Source organism: Malus sylvestris, chromosome 15 (genome assembly GCF_916048215.2).
Source record: "Malus sylvestris chromosome 15, drMalSylv7.2, whole genome shotgun sequence".
Lineage (NCBI taxonomy): Eukaryota > Viridiplantae > Streptophyta > Magnoliopsida > Rosales > Rosaceae > Malus > Malus sylvestris.
The window spans coordinates 27,444,066-27,452,659 of NC_062274.1; the positions used below are offsets into that span (position 1 = coordinate 27,444,066).

At 35.7% G+C, this 8,594-nt stretch overlaps 1 protein-coding gene across 1 annotated transcript; it reads right to left on the minus strand.

The window, feature by feature from the left end:
- Window positions 1-531: 531 nt before the first annotated feature.
- On the minus strand, window positions 532-4,827 carry LOC126603986 (uncharacterized). The gene is made up of 3 exons (XM_050271030.1): window positions 4,086-4,827; window positions 3,732-3,871; window positions 532-1,109 (listed from the first exon to the last, which is right to left on the minus strand). The coding sequence occupies exons 1-3, from the start codon at window positions 4,336-4,338 to the stop codon at window positions 966-968; spliced, it is 537 nt and encodes a 178-aa protein (XP_050126987.1). The 5' UTR covers window positions 4,339-4,827; the 3' UTR covers window positions 532-965.
- Window positions 4,828-8,594: the final 3,767 nt, after the last annotated feature.

An 8,594-nucleotide genomic window follows, 5' to 3' on the forward strand; every position in this document is an offset into this window, starting at 1 on the left:
GTAAGATCAGGACCACGACTTCTTTGTTTTTTAGAGTTGATGTAACGTCTTTGAGCTTACGGATACGTAATAATTTGTCAACATAGACACCTTCTAGTTGAAGCCAAAATGTTTCTAAATCTTCTCAAGCATGTTTACAGCTTCTTGGCATGAAACTTTTAGTATTTCCATACTGTCATCCTCAAGAATCCTATTTAGGACATACAACATCCTTTAAGGATAATAAGTCTATAAATAATATTTTCTTAACTACACCTCTATTAAGTAATAACCTCTTTAAAATCATAAAATATTTTTGGTCCTAAATTTTTAACTTTTAGAGTGGTTTTACTGTATAAAGAATATTTGAAATGAAAACAATGACTTATTAGATTTTGATTTAGAGTTTTTATTTTCAGTTTGTGCATCTTTTTTTATACCGTTCTTCTATATCCTTCTTCAACTTTTTTGTATCTCATTTCTTTCATGTAGTTATCGTCTTTATCTCTAACACAAAAATAAAAACTAAAAACCAGAAAATAAAATTAAGAGTTACGGAACAGGTTCATAGCATTGATACTAAGCTACTCATTCATTGTTTGATAAATACAAAAGAAGGTGAAATTGATTAGCCTAATAAAACGGAACTAAGTTCCCCTTGGGCAATACAGTTTGCAGCTAATTACAACAATTTAAAGGTTTAACCTAATCTGCAAGAGTGGTATACGTACGACCCTGTCCAAGTTCAATGAGTTATGCATGACATCTAAAGATTCTAAACTCTGGAAACGCTATAGGCCATGGCTAGCTAGCAAGGACGTACAATAGTGGAATCTGTCAGTCTAAAAGAGAAAAGAGAATATGAAGGTATTGGAGAGAGCGAAAGGAGTAGCTGCTTCTGGTTGTTTTTATTGGTGGGAGAGAACGACAGAGAAATCAAGGGTTCTGATGAGATCATAGGGTGGTGGTGCTGCATGCATAATATTTCAAGTTCCAACCTCTGCAATGCTCTGCAAGGCAGGCCTCCACTGCTCCCCACCACCTACACCACCATGGTTCCTTCCCACACTTCTGTAGCTTCTGCCGTTGTTAGTGCTTTTGCTGCCACAGCTGCTTCCCACACTCTCCATCTGAAGAAATAAATAAGTATTTTAAAACCATGCATCGATATCTTTTCTATTAGATTATAAGTTTAATTAAGCAAGTTTGAAGCATACCTAACTAGGGTTGTTCGCCAGATTAAGCCTAAGTAGTCATGCATTAACTACACATGTCTTCTAAGAAAAACATAACTGAATCATATGGTTAGGAGTTGAAACTACTTCCATCAGTTATGATATTGGTAGAGGAAAATGAAATCTCTGAACCCCCACCAAATATTTGCTAGAAAAGAAGTGTATCATTTTGCAAATCTTAGAGTGATACCTTTCCACTGTCATCATAAATCTGACATTCTTTGAATAAAGGGGTAAATGCATCCCCATGTACCATTGGAATGGAAGACTTAGGGAACGATGACGTAAGCCATGCCAGTTACTATAAACTTTGCACACAGAAAATTATTTTTGCATACACTTTTAATTCTTCTGCATATCTTATATATTTTTGTTCCTTTTTTTAATTTTTTTTTACTTATTCTATTTAAATATTAGAAATAAGCATGAGTATTCATGAAAATAAAATGAATGTACTCGGTAGTGGATCGTACATAGTGGCCACCATTGCTTATTGTCAAATATGGCAACGCAAAATTCCAACAAATGGATGAGATCCTAACCATGGACGTATGTTACGCAACAACGAATAAAATACATGAAAGAGTTTTACTTTCTTTCACACTTCACTTATGTTTTACAGCCGTATAATTTTAGATGAGCTAAAACAAGTCAATTGCGCAACTATGCAAGGGGAATCACATCATATGACAAACCTTTCAATGAGTCATAAACATTTTTTTATTGTCAAACCAAAAGGTAAACAACTCTTTAACCATTTTCCAAACCAAAATGCTCATGCGTTCGACCTTGTATTTGACCCTATAAATTTAAATTCTCAAACTATTTTTTATCATTTCCATCTAAATATATACGTTCAACTCTTTATTCAACTCAATATACATGAGTATGAATTGGATGGTAGAGTTTGGAAAAATCGGGCCAGAAAGTTCAACAAATAAATATATATGTTCGACTCTTTATTCAACTATATATATATATATATATGTATATATTAGTTGGTAGAGTTTGGCAAAATGGGGCCAAAAATGTTTGACAGTTCAGACATTTACCCAATATATAATCAGTGGCGGAGCTAAGATTTCATGTAAGGAAGGGCCTTTCACAAATGCAAAAAAATATGACGAATAACAGTTACAAAACTACTAGCCAAAACACCATAATAACACATGCATCTATAATATTTTACATTTTCAATAATCATAATTGTCTCTCACGAATTTTCATATTTTAAAACCGTTGCATGATAACCTCGTTATCTATACTATTAAATTTAATAAGAAGGAGTAATCAAAAGGTCCAAACTCTAACACTTAAGTAAGATGTAAGATAGATGAGAAACAATAAAAAAATTATAGATAGTAAGATAGATTTTACAAATAGTATTGTTTTTGTTGAATTAATTTTAATTTTATATGAAAATAGGTATGAAATTTCAAGAAATGAGAAGAATAATAGCCTTTTAGTCTTGGACTCTTGCTCCTGGGTTGATTGTGAAGGACCAGAAAAGTTTTTTGTTTTAATTAAAAGTGAACGGGTTTAATGTTAAGAGATTTTTTTTGTTTTTTTATCAAAATGTTAAAGGTTATTGATTTTATGTCCAATAAATAAATATTAATTTAGTGTTGGGATGGAATCAAATATGGGAATTGGAATTTTAAATAGGAGATAGTTTATAATGTGTTTTGTATTATTGACTAATAGGAGAAGGGTTGTAACGAGGAATAATGAAAGAAGGGGAAGGAAGGCCTGCTAAAAAATGTGAGGATAGGCCCGGCCCATCCTATTCTCTTCTTCCCTCCGCACACAACCCCTCTTTTCTACATGTAACAGTTAAGTAATAATTATTCGTTAGTATTTACAAGTTCTCTTTTCATATCAGTAAAGGGATTCGTCTCCAAATCATGCTAAACTACTGTGGTGCTGCATCTTACCATTTTTAATGGGCAGTTGAGTGGGGTGAGATTCTTACATATGTATGTATGTGTGTGTGTGTATATATATATATATATAGAGTATTTTAAAGAGATTTTTTAGTGTGCCAGTATACGGTATACTAAGTATCATTACACAAGCGGTCATGGTTGGATAATAAAAAGTAAAAAATTTAATTGTAACATTTAGAATATTGGATCGTGTTTTAAGAGTACCAATTTTTTTTATCCTAGGTAAAGTATCTGAGAAAAAGAAAAGGTGTTACCCAAAATTTGCTAAAATTGTTTTTTGACATCGTTTATTTTATAAACTAACAAAATTTAACAAAACCGTTAAAGATGCTCTAATAAATTGAAGTAGGAAAAATGCCCGACACACATTCATAGATACGTATTCCCGCTCTACTAAAGAACAAAAGACAAAGTCTACAAAGTGCTTGATATCCGAGTTTCATATCTTGGAGTTATCACGTCAATTTTGAATGACCAAATTACCCTAATAAGTTCATATGATTCAACAATGATTGATGCCAAGATGGTTTAATTATGAAGGGTCTTTAAGGTCAAATAATTTTATATTTACCTTGACAGAATTGTTGTTCCCGGACTTCAAATTCTGAACCGCCAGGTCCTTCATCTTCATTTCCACTCCAAGCCCACCTCTATCCTTCAGCAACTTTCCCAGCTTCACGGACTTTTTGGCAGCAAACTCCTTCAACACATCTGTGCATATATAACAAAAGAGACCTAATATTATAAATGTTTAAATTGTCATTTGGTTAGTTTCTTTGCTAGAAAAACGTTTATATTGTGATACTGTGATTCGGATGTAACATTTACATAATCCAACTGAAAAGCGTTGTTCTTTAAACAAAAGAAAGCCTAATCGATTAAAACTCGTTGCTGGAAAACTGAAAACCGAAATTAGAAAATTGACCTTCAAAACTGATGAGGCGATAAACCTGTCCAATGAGTAAAGTGTCGTCTGGTCTGAGAAGCTTGAGCTGCTTCACTGGAGCACCGGTCTCAGACTTCATGGTGGGAGAGTTGACGACAAGAGCCACGTAGTGACCAGGGTTGGAAGTCATGACCTCATGAGCGCCCACAGACCAGTAAATCCTCTCGATCTTGTTGGCCCCGGGGTGCTGAATCACCACCGTCGCTGCCTCCGCCGCCTGACAATTTCCCATTTCAATGGCCGGTGATATATAACGATCTCCTCAAATACTCAAAATATCAACTGGATGGAACCCTTTTGGTGAAATTGTGATGGTTTATCTCTAAAACGAATAGGGTGGTGGGTTTTTGGTGACAGAGGTGACGTGGAGTTTGGGGGTTTTGGGACTCTGGACACCCAGCTGCAGACCCAGCAGTTGCTAATAATAAATGAAATCTGACTATTTCATGTTCGCCAAAGCACGTCAAGAATCAAAACTCAGAAGGGATGTGACAAACTGACAAACACAAAGGACCTCGATCTTACGTCCAATACCAAGAAACCTTTAAAACCAAAAAGAACAAAAAATGGAAGCTGGAAATTTCGGAACAAAAGATTTGGGGTGCAGAGAAATGAGAGGGAGAAGGGTGTTGGGTGCTGCTTATATAATATAAGATTATAGATTATGGTTGAACGCCAAACTGAGAAAAGCAAAAATTAATAATATGGGAGCAGACGTGTTAGATCTGCAAAGCCACTTGGGTTGGGATCTACAGGGAGGGAGAGAAGGACCATGGGGGCCAAGGGACCCCATTGGATCTTTAACGCCGTGGAGAAAATATGGAAGAATTTGTTTTTCAATTTGATCTAAATTAGAGCATATATTTGGGGTGTGAGTGAGATTGTAACTGATTTCATTTGCTTGACCATTCTCCCCAAACATGTCAATGCCCTTACCAAACAAAACAGGTTAGGCTAATCCTTAATTAACAAGCTTTTTTGGTCAACGTACCATAATCTTACAGGGTCAATGTATTTGGGAGGGTGAAAGAGCAACCAACCACCCTAATGAGGTTGCACCAAACTGCTTGTCCCACCACTATTTGCTCCCACTGCAACATGAAAAACCATGCATGCACCACCTTCCTTCCACCACCAAACTTCATATTTCTCTCATCTCTCTCAATTGGAGCTCCCTTTATTTAAAAATATAGTTGAGATTAACAGTTTATAACATAACTAATAACTTCATTTAGTGAAAATTATTATATTGCTCTATTTTAAGTTGTGCATTAACTTAGTAAATAGGGCATTACTCTTCAACGCACTGCATGCGTTTCAAATTTGAACCCTCTCCTCTCCCATTAGAGAAAATGTGTTAGTGAAAATTATAGGATTTTGTTTGGTTGTGTTTATTTTTGTGCTTTGTTTGGTCCATGTTCAATATTGGGCTTTATTCGGTATGGCAAATGAGTCCATACTCATTTAGCTTTTCAGTGTTTTTTTTGGATTGGCAAATGAGCCATTGTGGTCCAACTTACGACTGCCTAATGCTTTAAAAACTAAGACTTTTTGGCGCAAATTTGTGTTCAATTTTTTCTTTATATACAAATATATGATTTTTATCACAAATAGTTTTTGACTTTGACTTAACTCATCATTTTGGTTTCTAACGTTCAAAATCAATAAATTTAGTCCTTGACATTCGATGCCACACATCAATGTGGTATTTTCATCAATAATCCGTTAAATCCTTCGTTAAAAAAGCACGTGATGTCTCACGTGACCCTTTAAGAGAGGGCATTTTCGTCCAATCACCTCACTTGTTGAATTTGGCAGCAAACATTTGTTGACTCACGTGCTGACTCGACTTTTTCCCTTTCTTGCTAAATTCGGCGGCAAACATTTGTGATTGTCTCATTTCGAAAAGTTAAAATGAGGCCTTTTCCCACTTAAAAAAAATGCCCAGCCATTTTAGTAAATGGTTTTGTGCAAAATGTTGATAGCATATCATTCCAAATGAAATATACCATTCCAAAATGACATTTGTTCAAACACATAAGAAACAAAATCTATTAATTTGCATATTTCATTGTCAATAGCATATCGTTCCAAAAGAAATAACCATTGTTCATAACAACATACCCATTCAATTCCAAAAGCATTAAACAACAATAACATCTCATGTTTTTTAATGCAAAAACAAAAAACCTTAAATATTGAGATAGTTTTCAAAAACTTGAAAAACACAACTAAGTTGCCAAATTTTCACCAAATCCTTCAAGGCTTGCATGGCTTTCCTCTTTTTGCACCAAATCCTTGGGTTGACTGAACATGTTGAATTGGTGGAATGGTGGGTTGTGAGCTTGAAACCATGCCTCTTTCTCTTCATGTACCTCTTCCCATGGCTCTTCCTCTAACTAGGGGTGGGCGCGGTGCGGCTCAGTGCGGTTTCGAGTGAAACTACAACCGAAATCGAAACCGAAACTTTTTACGGTACAGTTCAGTGCAGTTTTGAAGCCAAAACCGAAATGAAACCAAACCATTTGGTTCGGTTCGGTGCGGTTTCAAACGGTTTCAGTTTGGTTTTTAAGAAAAAAATATACACTTTAAAATATACACCTATTTATGCATAAGACTGTTAAACCTGCATGACATCTCTACCCCTAATAGACCACTCTCCTCAGATTTAGCTTATAATTCCTGGGTGGTACATTCTAGCCATTTGGACTTAGTTGGTGATCTTATGACAATTCTTACCATATATATCCTTGTTTGTTTTTATTTTATAATTCTTTTTTGGGTGTTATATGTTTAGGTTGAGCACCCTTTTGCATTGGGCTCATTTGATCGGATGATGAAAGCAGCAAAAGGGAAGAGGATGGTTGTTTTCCTAGACTACGATGGGACCCTTTCACCAATTGTTGATGATCCTGACCGTGCCTTCATATCTGATGAGGTCAGTCTTTAATTTTCTTGATAACAACATTCCTGTTTTTACATATGACTCAATCCACCCTAATTATATTGACTATGTTCCATATATCGGTAGATGCGTGCTGCAGTACGAGAAGTTGCCAAATATTTTCCAACAATAGTAATTAGTGGAAGGAGTAGAGATAAGGTAATGATGTCGACTGTGGGAGAGATGAAGATGGGTTTTGAGGGATAGATGAAGATGAGTTTTAAGAAAGAGAGAGACAGATAGATGCAAGCAGTGAATTCAGGGCAGTAATGTCGAATAGCGGTGCAAAATTGGATGACTAGTCTAGTTGAACTAATTAAAACATAACATTCAATATATGGTGCAGTTTTGGTTTCGGTGTGGTTTTGAAAACTCAAAACTGAAATCAAACTGTTTTCTTTGCCGTGGTACGGTTTTGAAACCGCAACCGTTTCAAAACCACAAAACTAAATTGTTCGGTGTGGTCCGATTCGATTCGTGTTTCGGTTTCGATTTTCATTTCCAAGTGCCCACCCCTACCTCTAACCACTCTGCTGCCCCTTTCCACCTACATACTCAAGATATCAATACACAACTTCACATTAGAAAAATTGAAAATAAAAACGAATTAGGCCACACCTTCCGACATGTTCCATATACCTTATTACAATTAAAAAAAATACAAAGGTTTTTACTCTTTAAACTTCACACATATCTGTCTTGTTTGAGTTGATGTAGGCTTGTTGTTGGTAGATTGAGTTACTCCTTGAGCGGATTGACTAATAGATGCTTGATTTTGTTGCTTTCCCCATGTCTTGGAAGTATGGCCTTCTTGTCCACATGACCTACATGCATATAGCTTGGTATAAATCCATCTTTTCAACTTCTTCCCTTCATGACTTGTAATTGGGGGCTCTTCACTAGGATCTTTAGTCCTATTTTTCTTTGGTCTTCCAATTTGCTTCTTGTAAATGGGAGGATCAATTTTGGTGGTCTCCTTACTAGGCTTGTCCCATTGATCTGGGCTAGGCAGTGGTGAAATAACTGGTGCATAAGCCCTTAGGTATGTTGCTTGCTTGTAATCATCAACATACAAGGCAACATCTTATCCCTTCCTCAAAATCCAGGCAATAGCATGAGGACATGAGATTCCACAAAGATCCCATTTCCTTCAAGAACAAGTTTTAGCACCTAAGTAAACTGCAACATCTCTTCCATAAAGGTGTGAGACTTGATATTTCATATCTCCAACTAGATATGCAATGCAATGCCCACTTTCATACTTGGATTTTTCAATAATTTTCTCAATTCTGGCCCCATAGATCTTTTCCATTTCAAGGCATCAACTCCTCTATTTTCCATCCTCACTGTCAGGTTCTTTCTTATGATTTGTAACATTGTCAAAATTGGCTTGTCCCTTGCCTTGACAATTTATGCATTGAAAGCCTCACACAAGTTGTTAAGCAAGATGTCACATTTGTAATATGTCCTAAAATGTGACCTACTCGAATTATATGCTGGTTTAGCATGTAACCAGTCCCAAGCATCTTTATTTTCTTGTTGCA

Coding starts and splice junctions, on each gene's coding strand:
- LOC126603986 (XM_050271030.1), bottom strand. CDS start 4,338: ATGGGAAATTGTCAGGCGGCGGAGGCAGCGACGGTGGTGATTCAGCAC. Junction 3,872..4,085: donor TCGCCTCATCAGTTTTGAAG/GTCAATTTTCTA, acceptor ATATATGCACAG/ATGTGTTGAAGGAGTTTGCT. Junction 1,110..3,731: donor GGAACAACAATTCTGTCAAG/GTAAATATAAAA, acceptor TTATTTCTTCAG/ATGGAGAGTGTGGGAAGCAG.